Here is a 15,280-nt window from a genome sequence, read left to right on the forward strand (position 1 = left end):
GACGATTATATAAACAAAAGCCACAATAGATGTTATTCTGAATTGCGCTAAATTATTTCCACGAAAGTTAATGGCCGAAATCATACAACGATTTTTACACAAAGTGTGAATCTTTTACTTTTAAATATGTCAAAAATAAATAATAATAAATTACTTTTAAAACTAACCTATAATGGCGCTTAACGATAAAACACCGCTATAAGCGTGAAGGCGTTTGAGGAGAAAACACCCTAAATATGTCAAAAATAGATATTATTTATTTATTTTAAATTGACATATAGCGGCATTTCTAGTTTATGTGTGAAGAATTAACAATGATAATGGAGAAAATGCCTCTAAATATATTAAAAATAAATTAAAAAATATTTTATTTTTAAACTGACATACAGTGGCGTTTGGTGTTGGAAACGCCACAATAGATGTCTCTTTTTAGCGGTGTTTTAGTGCCAAATGTCGTTGAATATATTTAATTTATTGATTAAAATGGCGTTGTTTTGTTGTTTCAACACCGTTGTTAGGTTACTTAAAGAACCACGACCCTTTTTTTTGTTTCAACTAACTCAAAAAATTCCAAGTCCCCTATCTATTCTCTCCCCCTCCGTCGCTACCGCTGTACCCTGTCCGGCCGACCAACCTTTCACGTCACGTCCGACTTCCTCCGGTCACCCACATTAGTAAGTTTTTTTATAACTGCCCAATATTTGTAATGGATTTATTTTTGTTGGGTTGTTTTGGTTTTGTATGAAAAAGATAGTTAAATCTCATGTATGGTTGGATTGGATTATTGATATTTGTATATCTTAATTGTTTATGGATTGCGACATTAAGGGTTGATGATGATGTAGAAAGGAGGACAATAGTCTTTGATATTTTTGTCTCTTACATTTTTAATGTATTTGAAATGTTGCAAATGATTATATGAGAGATTGTTGATGTATGACATATCATCGTTTAACGTTGCTATATTCTTAATATTCATCACAAGAAAGATGGAACTTATAATCTTTGTTTCTAAATATTAGTAGTTAATTATAGGAGAAAATTGAAAAAAGAATTGTTGAGATCCAAGATCTACAACAACATTCAGAAGAAATTGAAAATTAAGTGCCTTCTCAAAGTAGTTGGATCGAAAAAGGACCTGGATGAATTCGTCATGTCGCTGTTGGTGGCGATGCCACAGAAGGTTCCTGTCTCTGTAGTGCACGGGGGCACTTACGTGGCACAATTGGAGCCCTTGATCTTGAGATTTGGGGGCTAAAGGACAATTATGGAGGACCCCATTGGTTGCTTCATGAGTTATGGGTCTCATTTGAGGGTTTTACTTGATGCCTAAAAACATTCTTGTTCATGGCTCATTCAAAGGGAGATCGAGAGGTAAAGGGGAAGTGCAAGGAAAAATGGATTTTTCATTTTTTGGGTTTTCAAAGCACTTAGTGTTTTTTTATTGTTAATATAATATTAAAATCAATACAAAAAAAAGTTTAACAAAAATATATATATATCAACTTGAATATGTTGTATTAACCATGTGAATTTCAAGAAATGGTCCAAATCAACCCTCAATACCGCTATTTTGAAAATGTTTTTAAAAACAAGTTAATGAAAATTGTTTTTGAAAAGGTTAGATTAACTTTTAAGTGTTAAAACAGGTAACACGTATTATACTTTTTAAAGGAACGACCATAAATTAAATCATTTTCAAAAGAATAACAATGGCACATAATTGATTTACCCTAATTACAGTAATCCAAAAGTTCAGAAATTTTAGCATTTTGGATTTGTTTGCTTAAAATTCAAAAATCTCAAATTAAGCTTTTCTTTATGTTTAATATAATATTTGATACTTGAATTTGGTAGTTTTTTTAATTTGACATTTAAATTTGATATCTAAATTTGTAAACTATTATATTTTGCTCCAAAACACTAACCATGTTAAATATTTTATGAGGTGACAAAATAATTAATGTATAATCAACACGTGATAGATGACATAAATTTTATTTTTTTAAATTCTAAATGTTCAATTCCTTTTAATTTAATTAATTTTTTTAATTCAATATGAAGAATTTCTTTTATTTTGAGTTTTTAAAACTCTTTGTTTTTCCCTTTTCTCACATTTTCTTTCTTCAAAATTTTTCATTGAAAGTCTTTAACCAAAAGCTTCCTTCACCTTGTTTCATGGAAAATGGGGAAGATTTTCCTTCTCCTTCTTTGACTAATTTTGAGCTTTAAAAACTCATATTTGTTGTAGATAATGTGGTGTACAACACTATACTTGTTGGGAGCTGCAAATTAAGGAATATGTGAAATCAGTGGCCCTTTTGATGAGATAGGTACGTTTGGTATTCTTCCTAATACCATCTTTTTGCGATACAGAGAAAGGTACACAAATGATGGCTTGCATCCTATACTTTGGGTTAGAGTATGCCCAAAGATCAATCATGAGATGGTTGTAATAACATACTTGATTTATCATGTTTATTAATATAATGCGTTACCATTACTATTTCAGTTTATTTTCTGTGTGTATAATTAAACCATTTTATAATAATGTCCTGAGAATAATATGATTATTCTTAAAAGATCCTTAGTCAAGTACTATTGTTGGATAGGACAACAATAATGCATTAAGACTAACATGCAGTTAATTGATGATAAAGAGTTGTCATTGATATGGAATGTCAGAATCGATGCATGAATATGTGTGTTAGAGAACAACATATTGGACTGACCCATTATGAGTATGTTTCTTGGATTATTATGTAATTATCACGACATTACTCATAGTGATTAATATGTATATGATCCTCAGACTTGAGATCATCATAATCCCAACATCGTGAGTAGTATATCTTGATACAGTCAAACGTACACCGTAACTGCTATAAAGGCTGATGTTGGATATACCACAATCGATGTAGAGGGGTATGGTTGGTCGATATAGAATAAGTCCCTCCTACATAATGGGAGTAATATCTTAGGCCACTTGATTAAGTGAGACTAGAAATGCATGACCATGCTCAAATAAGTTGATATGAGATGTCATACTTATTTGTATATCGTAGTCTACTTAAGATATCAAGGAACATGGAATGGACTATGCAAGTGTGACTATTCCATGACTTGTGTCCAATCCAGAGATAAAGGACTTAAGGATTATTGCATAAAAGGTTAATCATAAAAAGGTTATGTCGAATCATGATCTCTTGTGACTTAGGTAGCAATGATGCATTGCTAGATGCCACTCATTGTTTGTAACATTGGAATCGTTCTAGTATTACTGCTAACGTTACAGGAACCTACAGGGTCATACCCTATAGTTGAAATGAACGGAATAAGTCATAGTTGGTATTGTTTTTGGGGGTCGCTTGAATTTATTAATTATAGAATTAATTTAATTCGGTAATCAAATTTCCAACACATTATGTACAAGGTTGTTGTATGTATAATGAGGACATGAATTTGGTTAGCATATGAATTCAAATAAATATATGGTTTACCGAAATTATATTATAATTAATGTAATTATAATTTTCGGTTTAAAATATTATTATATTTATTTAATTCCTAAAAACCCTAAAAATAAAAGATTTATAAGGATCCCGTTTTTCCTTTGCTTGGGTCTAGCAGCCATCAAAGAAAAATCACTTTCAAAATTGTTTTGGGGATTTCTTCTGTTCGTAGTCAACTGGGTGGATTACGTAGAGGTCGGGATCACGATAGATTGCGGCTTGGTTCGACAGCAGATCAGACTACTCGTTGTTGAGGCGTTGCTGTCTACTCTGAATAAACATTAGGTAATTTCACAACCTTTTCACCCCGATTCGTTCTTCACACATGGATTCTTAGTTGGGATCGCTGAATTATTATTTTTCCGCCGCGCCATAGGGGTGCCAGCGATCCAACACTTTGTGCCTCAAAGTGGGAGTTAATTGAAAGGTTCATTTCTGCCTTAATAGAAAAGGTACGTTACTTGTAGTCTATCATCTCTTTCATAATTCTAAATGTTAAAACATTATATGTATCCTTGCAACCCAAAGACTTCTTAATTCTTACAAATTCAAACACCAAATAATCTTCTACCATAATTTACTTATTAATTAACTTAAACCCCAATTATTACCAAAATCCAAACTAATTGTTTAATTAGATTTTTTTTTTAATATCAAACAAATGGTAATATAACGTACACCTCATGTAGTATTTCTGTATATACCCACAGTTGAGTGAATTTCATATATCATATAAATAAATATATGTTGAGAAAATATATAATTTGAAAATCTAGGGTTGTATTGTTATATCCATGTAGAAGGAACTGAATATTAATCAACGTTAAATTTCCTTAGGATAAACAAATTAAATATTATAAGATGGATGAAGTAATAATAATGGACAATAAAAAAAACAGGGTTTGTAAATTTGGTGGAACATCCAAAATAGTGAAAAACTAGCTTAAATGATGACGATGATGATGTAAAACCATGAAGTAGCTAAGTTTCTCAGGTATGTCATTTGTCTTCTAGGAAGAAGCCCAAGGAATAAATGGAATGTAACACTGGATGGCACCATCAATGTTACAAGGCATTGTTTGGTGATGATGATCTTCGTCATCTCCTTCATACGGAAGCTTATGAAATGAAGGGCTTGCAAAAGTAAGCAACACAACCGTCACTGGCGTTGCTGCCATTACTTTCCCGGCTACTATACCTCCAAATAATTGGGTTTGTCCCCCTGAAAGAATTATACTAAAAGAAGAGCATGGTGTCGGTGTAGTACTATGATCGATAAAGAATGAGCCAGAGAAGGAGAGTATCCCAAAGGCGCCAGCAAAACGATATGGCGCCCCTTGAGAAGAAGAATATTGGAGAATGACGTCTGAAACAGAGCCGGTAGCGCTGATTATACTAACACCGACATGGTTTCTACGGGCGAAGTTGATGATGTTTTCAATAACATCAAAACCAGCGGAGATTTGAAGAACCGCTGTCTTCATAGCTGAATCGTTGTCTCTAGTTATAGCAGTGGGAGTTTTGGGTTTATTTTTAGAGCCTGGAGGCCTACCTCTAGGCTTCCTTGCAGTATTTCCTTGTAGTACCTCTGAGCTTCCTCCGCATGTTTGGGCGCTTGGAGGAGGGTTGGGGTCAGATGAATGATCAGAGGTATGAGGCCGTGCTAAAGGGATGTATTCTCTATAATCCGCCATCGACAAGAGAAGGGTGATAAATGTTAAATTTTCAATGTGACTAATAAATATATATAGGTTGGGGTTGGGGGAATATTATAATTAGGATTTGTAATTTTAGTTGGATTAAGAAAACGTGCTGTATTTTGATTTTGATTTTTTTTTTTGGAAATAATAGTTAAATTAGTATTAATTTAAATTAAAACAAAAACAAAAACCTTTGATTTTATTCCGTATATAATAAACAAAAGGTAGAAAGTAATGGTATATAATTTTATGCGAATCATATAATGATACTTTGGTATAAGTGTTTAAATATGTAATAATGATATGGATATATTTTATGTATTATAAATGTTTAAATCTGTAGTAATAAAATGGATTAAAGGTTAATATTTGATGCAGTGATGGTAGTCTCACATCACCTAAAAAATTAATTGGATTTATTCATTATCATCTAATTTACAATGATTATAATTATATACATTTAATACATCAAATATTAAATTAACCTCATCATTTAAATAATCCCGGTATCTATTTTATGGTTATAGAACCCGAACCGGATACATTTTATTCATCCAAATCAAACAATTTAATTTGTGTCCATGTTGAAGTATAATAAAACTTTAGAACTAAATTTCCAAGTTTTTCTAATAAAATAATGTACAGAAATTTATATCTTAAAACATGTATATAGAAAGTATCTCCTAGCAAGTATAGGAAGTTGTCGAATAAATATATATATATATATATATATATAATGAAATATAAACATAAAAATGTTTTATTGACATACCAAGCAATGCTACAAAGCCATGTATATTATTGCAGGGCAAAAAAATCATGTCCTGTTACAGTAACATAAACAGTATAGCTGTAGGTTCCTTAGGGCTAAATGGACGTACATGAAAGCCTCTATTCATTTCAGTGCACTGCCAACAGAGAAAGATTTCCTTAGAAAATGAATGGACATACATGCAAAAGCATTTAACATTTGCATCCAGAAATCATATATGGAAAGAGGATACAAGATAATAAGGAGCTTACTTGTACAAATAGAAAGCAATCCCTAGAATGATACACAGCAGAATAATGTCAATGCAGAAATTTCGGCTGGATCTTATCTGCAAACATAAGCAAAATGCATTTTATTGGAAGCTTGATGGGAAGAAACAATCATTTGTAGAAAACAGTTACCTGGGTAATGGTTTTCTTCAGTCTAACATTATTCTTTCGAATATCAGATGTTGTCTTGTCAACCTGTAGTAAGTGATGCATTTATGGATTTTGTCCATGTTGTCTGCTTTAACTGATTCTAAGGCCAAACTGAAGACACATGGCATTAAGAAAAATTCTCACCTTTGTCTCAATTTCATCCATTAGAGGAACTTGTCTATCTATTTCCTGAACATATTTAAAGCAAATAAATTAATTTCTTGTTGCTCATTATATCATGACCAAACCAGAACCATTCACAGAAGAACAAACCTCATTCATGTCGAGAGCTATATTTTTCAGTGTATCCAGACCTTCTGATATCACATCAAGACCTTCATCCTGCATGATTTTATATATAATTAAAACAACAGTGCAGAGACCACTTTGGATTGCAGTGTAGATATTAAAGGTATTGCTGTGAAGCTTACATGCCTGTTTCATTTTTCTCATTTCATATTCTTGTCTAAATTGATCTGACTCTTCAGTTTGTTGGTAAAAATCACTACCGAAGCGCTCCTCTGATAAAGGAAAGTAATCGATGATCAATTTAAAAATTAGCTCGAGGAATAAGCATTACCCTCAATTACCTGATGAATCAAATTTGATTTTTTTGTTGGATGATGAAGTTCCCCATCCACCGCTCTGGTTTGATGCAGCCGTAGACCCATCTGGAATGGCTTTAATCCGATCAGGTAGCGCTAGAACCATATCGAAACGCGTTTCGTGATCCTCTTTGGAAAGTCCCTTCACCTGTAGTTAGATACCAATAGCATATTCAATACAAGAATTCCATTGTCAACCTCTTGTAATCTTGAGTTACCATAATCAATCAGGAATCAAGACAATGCAGCTTAAAATTTTGAACATGGGCAAATCGAACTAGTAATCTCACCCTACTTCATGCTGACTGATATTTAATTATCATAAAATCTAGAGCTACATTACTGAAATAAGACAAATCATAATTAAAGAATAATATAATCTCTGTTAACAAATTCAAATACCTACGAAGTTAACGATAATGATTACGCAAAAAGGCTGAAATTAAATAGAAATATACCTTCTTTTTAGCCAATTTTTGAAGCTTAGGAACTTCCTCCATCAATCGAGCCTTTATCCGACGAATCTCAGCGCTCAATGCCACCGCCGCTGCTCTATTCTTCTCCGTAGAAACCTTGTCAGATTTCTGCATTTTATTCCAATAATTAATTTGAAAAATCAATGTTTGAAAAGAAAACAATAAAAGGAAGGGATAAGAAAAAAGGAAGCGAACAGCGAGAGCCTTTTCGATGTCGGCCTCAACGAGAGAGTAGAGGCGAGCGAAGGCATCGTCGAGAAAGGCATTGGCTTCGCGTTGCTTCTCGGGATCGTACTTGTCATATTTCTTGCAGATTTCATCGACTCGGAATAGGATATCAATTACCGTCATTTTTCAATTTTCCAAGAGGGAATGGAACGATGAAAGAGAAAGGAGAGGAAAAATGATTTTGGTGTTTTTTCTCTGTTGGCTTCAGGCTCCATGATTTTTCGTAGTTGGATGTTGTTTCTAATTTTGGGGGATGAAAAAGTAATGGTGGAGCGGATACATTGGTAAGGGAGCTGAAAAACTGATGTAACAGCCCGATTTCTTCTGTTTTGATTTGGCAGGTGACGGCGGGGCTTCATTTTCGCCGCCGTTCGCCGCCGGATTGGCTTGTTCAAATCCAACTTTTATTTTCGTTTTGAAATTGTTAACGTACAAAGAAATGTACCTTTAAGGAATAATCTCGCAGTTATGTGATTTATGATGAAATATTTTCTATCACTAATCTTCTCTAACCTATTTTTGGTTAAAATGAGAAACAACCTAAAATTTCCATTCCATTTTTCCCATTTATTTAAAATAAATAAATTAATCCTTATAAATTAGATAAAAAATATTAGTCATTTCTTTTAAAAATTATATTCATTTCTATTATTACAAACTGGTTCCCTATATATCATATACATGTAAATAACGCTTGCTTTTAGAAGTACAAATGGATATAATTTTTAACAGAGAAATCAATTTATAAAGATTAATTAATTTATTTTTCAATAAAATTAAAATACAAACTAACTTTTAATATAAAAACTTCCAAAATATTTACGGTAACCACCCTACGTTTACATTTTGTTTGGATAGTTTAAATTAATATAGAAGAAACAATTTTTTTCCTTTTGCTAAAAGTGAAAAAAGAGAGGGAACAATTATTTAGGGCTAGTTTAGCAATGTTTTTGAGAAATGCTTTTAAAAAATACTGTGAAAAAAAGTACTTTTGAAAAGTTGGGTTTAAAATTTGAGTTTTTAGCATTGCTGTCAAAAAAATTTTTTGAGAAATAAAATGTTCATTTTAGACATGTTATTATCAAGTAACAAATATGCATTTAAATCATATTTAAATTAGTTAATATTATTATATTTTAGTAAGAAAATAAAAAATTTATTATAACTTGTTGTTAATATTTTAATATATAAAATATAAATTTTAAATATTTTTAAGCAATAAATATTAATTATTTATAAAATTTAATTATAATATATAAACTATATTTTAAATATTTAAATATAACCATTAAATCTTTGTAATTAGTATTTTAAAAATATTTTTTATTTTTAATTAATAATTTTAACACATTTGTAATTAAGCACCAAAAATAAAAAAGGAAAAGTACTATATTATTGGAGGGGTGAAAAAGTAAATAAGCACTAAAAATGCTTTTGAGAGAGGAAAAGCTAAAAATTTTAGCTTCTACTTTTCAAGAGTACTTTTGAAAAGCACTTCTAACAAACTAAAAATTGCAGCCAAAAACAGTTTGTTTAGCACAACTTTTCTTTCAAAAGTACTTTTGGAGCCAAAAGTGCTTTTTTTAAGCACTGCAGAATAGGCCCTTAGTAACTTTTTTAAGGTAGAAACTGAAATGACGATTTTTTTTAAATAATAGTAAAAATTAATTAATTAAAAAAAGTATGTAAAACATATTAATTATAAAAATAGGGTGTTTTCTATAGTGAATATTGATGTCGTCTAATTGATTGGCGGCATAACTCTTGTTTTTTCTTTTAAAAAATAATTATTTATTGACGTCACATGATGTATTGACGGCACTGAATTGAAGTGTAATAAACAAAAACATTCAAGGACTTGATATGAAACTTTTCTCTTTCAGATCGACTGTTGTAAAAAAAAACACTTAGTGTCGTCTAACCGTATGCCGACACCAAATTTGGTGCAGAAGATAATTGCTTCATAAACCCTTTTTTATTTATTATTTTTTTTAAACCCATGTGTTAAATTATATTTTTATTGGTAAATGTTGAATTTATTTAATTGTTTTTTAACTACAATTAATTTGTTTCTCATAATTAAATAAAATTTTAATATTATTTTTATAGAAAAACCCCAAAATCAGCATTCGTGTTAACTCAGATTGAGAGATTGATGACCTGAAATGTGGAATATTCTAATATAACTGTTTTCAGTATACCACACATTAATTATTTTAACATTTCATTTAATTTTTCGCTGCAAACTTCATCAAAACTTAATGGTACCAATCAAAGAGCAGGTAGGCCGAATAGGACTTTCTTGATTGAAGAAAACACAAATTTTTGACATCTATCCCGCTATACTTTTTAGCCGAATAAACACGTCATTCTTTTAACTCATATAAAATAATTACTTCGTAGATATGATAAATTAACTTTGTTTAACATTCGTTATAATTAGAACAAAAACATGCAACAAAAAAATAAGAGTAAAAAAGAATCGATATAACCACAAGGATGAGATTTTTAGGAACATTGCTTTGATGCATAATTGCTACTCGATTACAATTCCTTTACAAGGCCTTATTTATTGCAGGAGCTTCATCCTATTAGTACTTGGAACAACTTGCAAGTTTTTCAAGGAAAACCTTTGTATATAACATGGAGAGTGGGCGGTGAGGAACATGTCCTTCACGTGACCTGCGAGATCTTACGCATGTCTTTCAGCGGCAATCCTACTCCTGGCTCGTGCAGTCCTCATGCATGGCAAATTGCCCACATTCTCTGTCTCCTTTATTTTTATAATGTTTTAATAAAATATTAAGTTCTTTAAAAGAGACACCAACTCCATGTATATATTAAACAAAGGGAGAATATCTGATAAGTGTTTTAGTTTGTATATAACTATATATCCATCAGTCAATGATCCTTTCAGTTTATTAAAGAAAAGTTGCAAGAAGTTAAAGCAGTTTAATATGTGTGCATTAGCCCCATTCCCAACACCTAACTGGCCTTTGCTCAATCCCATTGGCCTTCAACTTAACTATATCTATGAAAACAATGAAACCCTAGACTCGGTCCCTCAAGCCAGCTTCGATCCCTGCGTGGTTAAGAAGCTTAACCACAATGCTAGCGAGCGCCACCGGCGGAAGACGGTTAACAGCTTGTTTTCATCTCTTCGATCATTGCTTCCACTTGCAGATCAAATGGTACATAACTAATTTCTTATTTGAAGGCATATACATGCATGTCATAAATATGAATATGCAACTCATCAATTTGTTGTTGCAGAAGAAGGTGAGCATTCCAGCGACGGTTTCAGAAGCTGTGAAATATATACCAGAGTTGCAGGAGCAAGTGGAGAGATTGGTTCATAAAAAAGAAGAGCTTTTGTTGAGGATTTCTCAGCAGGGTGGTATTAAACGTTGTAGTGATGGAAGATGTTCAAGCAGTGCTACGGTTTCTATAAATCGGCTAACTAGTGATAGTGAAGTTGTGATTCAGATAACGTTGCGAAAGGACCGAGTTCAGAAGACTCAGTTATCTGAGATTTTGCATATCTTGGAGGAGCAACAAGGATTAATCCTTTTGAATGCTACTTCTTTTGAGTCATTTGGAGGCATGATCTTCTACAATATTCACCTTCAGGTGCATATATATATATATATATATATAAGAGTGAAATTGTTAAAGTGATAATTGTACATGAAATCAAGCAGTTTAAGTGGCTTCTTTAATTTCATCTAATTGGATTGTGCAGGTGGCACCCAAAACAACTTACCAATTAAGGGAATCAGATATTGAGGCATTGAGGGGGAAGCTTTTGGCACTGTGTAATTAATCATGGCTATATATACCTAACTAAATGTGAACTACCACTTTTATATAATTAATGGCATGCTGTTGTCTCTTAATTTGATCCTTATCCTCGTAATTCTTATTCCCAATCCCCTTTTCAAACACATATTACATAGCCCCTCTCAAACCAATTGAGAGAATAGCAAGGCAACCTAAAGGTTTAAGTAGCTTCTTTTTCTCATCAACTAGTCAAGTTTTGATCTTCTCTTAACATACGGGTAGAGTAAATTGAGAAGAGAATTACAACGAAAATCATAGAGTGGCATGAGTCATAAGTTGTATTTGGGTATAATTATGTTGCAAACACCGTACATGCATCAAATTTCAAATTAATTAATGTTCCTACGATTAATTTCCCAGATTTTATCAACATTTGCCATACCCAGAATTTGAACATTTCAGATTCCAAATAAATATGCCCTGTAGATCTACCCGTTGTTGATCGGAAAATTGAAACGGATATTCAAAAAAAGCGATTGCTTAATTACAGTATTGATTTCGGAATTTGTATATTTTATTGTAGCTGTGTTGAGTATTGTCCAACAAATTGTTTATCAATGACTGAAGAATATGAACTTTTAAAAATTTCACGTTTTAGTCAATATTTTCGTTGAAAATAATCAATTTAACTCTTTTTAAAAAAAGTTGATGGTCAAATTCGACTCCTTTTAAGATGTTGAGGGTTAAACTTAGCTAGAAAAGAATAAAACCAAATTAATAAAAGATGTAAACATTAAGAGCTAAATCTATAATTATGTCATAAATTACACACCACAATATTACATTACAAAATTGTAATATTCTATATATATAAGTAGTTTTCTTAGTGATTGCATGATTTGATTGTATGTATCAATTAAAATATATTAAATTTATTTTATAATTTTGTATAAATTTAATTTTATGGTGATATATATTATAAATAAATTTAAATCATTTTATATTTTTGTGATTATCTAAATTATATATATTGCACATACACTATACAAAATATAACTTAAATGATACATAGAGCACGGGTAAGGTGTATCTTATATTTTAAAGATAATTACCCATGATTTATGTATCAATTTGTCAAAGAAATTAATTAAAATTTTAAACAAAAACTAATATTATAAAAATGTAATGTGCAATATATATCGCAGTTCATTAATATACACATGTTTATTTGATGTAACGTGGGCACGAGCCAAATTTTAATGAATTTCTTCAAAAAAATTGATACATAGAACATGGGTAACAAAAATTATTACAGATACTCGTGCTCTATGTATCATAGGTTGTTTGTGTATCTTGTTGTGTTATTTTATAAATATTTTTACAAAATTTATCAATAATATCACAAATAAATGTAATTTATCTTGTACTTTTACATGTTTTCTAATATATTATTTTATTATTAAACTCTACTTTTAATAAGATTATAAAACTGTAACTAATTGAAAAAAATAATTGTGAAAGAAAAATAATATTAATAGTATTTAATTTAACATAATAATTATTATTATAAAGTTTCAAATATTTATGGGAAATTTCAAATTCTCAAATTAATTGGACTCTAATTGTGAATTTATCAAATTTAAATATTTATATAAATAAAATTAATGGAAATGATGGGCCCAATGGGTTGAACTCTAAAAAGGCCATCCACCATTGCAGAAAGGTGATGTGTTTTTTCTTTGGAACCCAACACTTAAAACAAGAAGGTAGGCAATGAAAGAAAATGGTGGGATGTGTAGGATCACTGTTGCTTTGCATTATCATCACGTAGCTTCAGAAAACATCAACATGTTAGGATACCACGATCTAGTCACCTACTAACCCAACCGCATGCTTATGAATTCAAAACAAACTACCACCCCATGAACCATCGCATTCCGCCATTCCTAACCCAATCCCTTCGTAGGGTCTTCATTCAAGTACCTACTTCTTTCACCCATCAAATCTTACTTGTTTTAACTGTAAACATGCAATGTTAGATGACCTTACTCATGAGACAGAGACAAATAAATATGGACCCATTTGATCCATAAAATGTCTTAATGCTTTTCTCTTGTAACAACAATTTGATATATATATATATATATATTTGAAAATCATGTATTATTTTTATAAATCCAAACCGAACAATTCCTTTTTTTATATATTTATATATTGGTATAGAAAAACCCAAAACCATTAAGATAATGATGGTATCGATGGAAATGTGTAGTTTGTGAAGATGAAAAAGGACAAGACTGGTGATAGCAGCAAATGTCCAAACCGCGTCCGACAAAACACAAAGTTTGGGAGGCAGACCCACTTCTTTATATTACATTGAAAACATATCAGCCCATTTGCCCGATAGTGGTTTACAATTACAACTGCTTTACACTTTATACCGACCGGAAAGTAGGCCGAACTTGTGAAACATAGGTACCCACTTTGGCCCAATCATTTACAAACTACTTCAGTTTTTCTTTTCCATCTCAGCCAGCATAGCATCCAATTATACGAAGGGTAACAAGTGTTGGGTGCAAGAGTATGACATGTTGAATTTTTAAGGAGAGAACATAAATTTGAACCACAAGACATAAATCAAACATGGAAATCTGATGAAATCACGCATAAAATAATTTTAGTTTAGAATTTTATCTTATGATTTTATGTTCAGTTTGAGTCTTGTGAATGGAGAAAATAATATTAGAAGAATTTTGCTTCACTTCAAATTTAATCAGAATCCAATATGATTTCGGGAAGATCTAAGACCAAATATATGTTATAGTAAATGCAAAATATATCAAAAGTCTAATTTGATAAAAAAAATTAGTTGGGTTAGTTGAATAATTAAATTTTTTACTTGAGTGGAAAATATATTGGAAATGGATCCAAAACAAAGCGTTGTGTTTGGTAGGAGGAAAGGAAAGAACGTGGATAGAGAAATGTAGGCGATAGAGGGAGCAAAAGGGAAATGAAAACAAAAAACTGAGGAGCAGAAATGGGAGTGCAGGGTGGCTGGCTATTCCTTCTCCAACACAACTTTGAAGTGCCGCCCACCTAAGTGTCCCCAGTGATTGACCTTCCACCAAACATAACCCTAATATCCCAACAATCCCCAGAGGCTTGAAGAATTAAATTTCACTTCAAAACCAGCAGTACCAGCTTTCATTTACGTCTTACATCCTCTTCTCACATGTCACATATTTATTCAAATTCTAATTAGTATTTAATGTAATTTTATTGGTTTAATAAGTACTTATTTATATTAGAAACAAATATTATGGAATAAAGATGTTCTGTAATCAATAATATTAGAGCCAAACCAAGTTTAATCTTGTTTTTATGTTTATTTCACTTTGATTACAAATTCTTAACAATACATTGAGTTTAAATTGATATGAAAAGATTATATTAAAAATTTATATAAATTTTGATTATAAATATTAACATGTTAAGATTTATAAAAATTTATATGGTGTGTTGAGAGCTGTATGGTGAGGTTTCTTGAGTTTAAGAGAGGAATAGATGATTTTTAATTGAGATTTACAGAATTTCTTATGTAATTTTGACTCCTAAAAGAATTTGCTCGAGGAAAGAGATTTACATGGCTTGATATAGGTCCCGAGGTAGATGTCTTGCTAAAGAGGGCCAGTAGTTGAGTTATGTAGGCCTCCTATATGTCTATGTCACAATCCGTGCATTAAACCTGTGACAAAAGCACACAGAACAATTCAAGGAGGTCAATGGAT

General features: G+C 31.3%; 3 protein-coding genes across 5 annotated transcripts; 1 reads left to right on the plus strand and 2 right to left on the minus strand.

Moving 5' to 3' along the window:
* Positions 1-4,522: 4,522 nt before the first annotated feature.
* Positions 4,523-5,318, minus strand: LOC105797673 (AT-hook motif nuclear-localized protein 15). Its single transcript, XM_012627612.2, has one exon. The coding sequence runs from the start codon at positions 5,204-5,206 to the stop codon at positions 4,523-4,525; it is 684 nt and encodes a 227-aa protein (XP_012483066.1). The 5' UTR covers positions 5,207-5,318.
* Positions 5,319-5,956: 638 nt separating this feature from the next.
* LOC105799305 (syntaxin-72) lies at positions 5,957-8,172 on the minus strand. Of its 3 annotated transcripts, XM_012629784.2 has the most exons (9): positions 7,680-8,172; positions 7,467-7,592; positions 6,994-7,156; positions 6,839-6,924; positions 6,677-6,745; positions 6,548-6,592; positions 6,386-6,448; positions 6,236-6,312; positions 5,957-6,120 (listed from the first exon to the last, which is right to left on the minus strand). In XM_012629784.2, the coding sequence occupies exons 1-9, from the start codon at positions 7,833-7,835 to the stop codon at positions 6,108-6,110; spliced, it is 798 nt and encodes a 265-aa protein (XP_012485238.1). In that variant the 5' UTR covers positions 7,836-8,172; the 3' UTR covers positions 5,957-6,107. The 3 variants fall into 3 exon arrangements, with proteins under 3 accessions (XP_012485238.1, XP_052476634.1, XP_012485237.1); XM_052620674.1 differs by having other exon boundaries at positions 6,236-6,301; positions 7,467-8,172; XM_012629783.2 differs by having other exon boundaries at positions 7,467-8,172.
* Positions 8,173-10,571: 2,399 nt separating this feature from the next.
* On the plus strand, positions 10,572-11,916 carry LOC105797921 (transcription factor ORG2). The gene is made up of 3 exons (XM_012627794.2): positions 10,572-10,903; positions 10,986-11,342; positions 11,455-11,916. The coding sequence occupies exons 1-3, from the start codon at positions 10,670-10,672 to the stop codon at positions 11,533-11,535; spliced, it is 672 nt and encodes a 223-aa protein (XP_012483248.1). The 5' UTR covers positions 10,572-10,669; the 3' UTR covers positions 11,536-11,916.
* Positions 11,917-15,280: the final 3,364 nt, after the last annotated feature.

This window comes from Gossypium raimondii, chromosome 9 (assembly GCF_025698545.1).
Source record: "Gossypium raimondii isolate GPD5lz chromosome 9, ASM2569854v1, whole genome shotgun sequence".
Classification (NCBI taxonomy): Eukaryota; Viridiplantae; Streptophyta; class Magnoliopsida; order Malvales; family Malvaceae; genus Gossypium; species Gossypium raimondii.

Bases quoted from the DNA above. Each gene is read 5' to 3' on its own strand.
- LOC105797673 (XM_012627612.2), bottom strand. From the start codon at position 5,206: ATGGCGGATTATAGAGAATACATCCCTTTAGCACGGCCTCATACCTCT.
- LOC105799305 (XM_012629783.2), bottom strand. From the start codon at position 7,835: ATGACGGTAATTGATATCCTATTCCGAGTCGATGAAATCTGCAAGAAA. The intron at 6,449-6,547 runs GTGAGAATTTTT...CACTTACTACAG, and splicing joins TGGATGAAATTGAGACAAAG to GTTGACAAGACAACATCTGA. The intron at 6,313-6,385 runs GTAACTGTTTTC...TTATGTTTGCAG, and splicing joins TGAAGAAAACCATTACCCAG to ATAAGATCCAGCCGAAATTT.
- LOC105797921 (XM_012627794.2), top strand. From the start codon at position 10,670: ATGTGTGCATTAGCCCCATTCCCAACACCTAACTGGCCTTTGCTCAAT. The intron at 10,904-10,985 runs GTACATAACTAA...TTGTTGTTGCAG, and splicing joins TTCCACTTGCAGATCAAATG to AAGAAGGTGAGCATTCCAGC. The intron at 11,343-11,454 runs GTGCATATATAT...TGGATTGTGCAG, and splicing joins TCTACAATATTCACCTTCAG to GTGGCACCCAAAACAACTTA.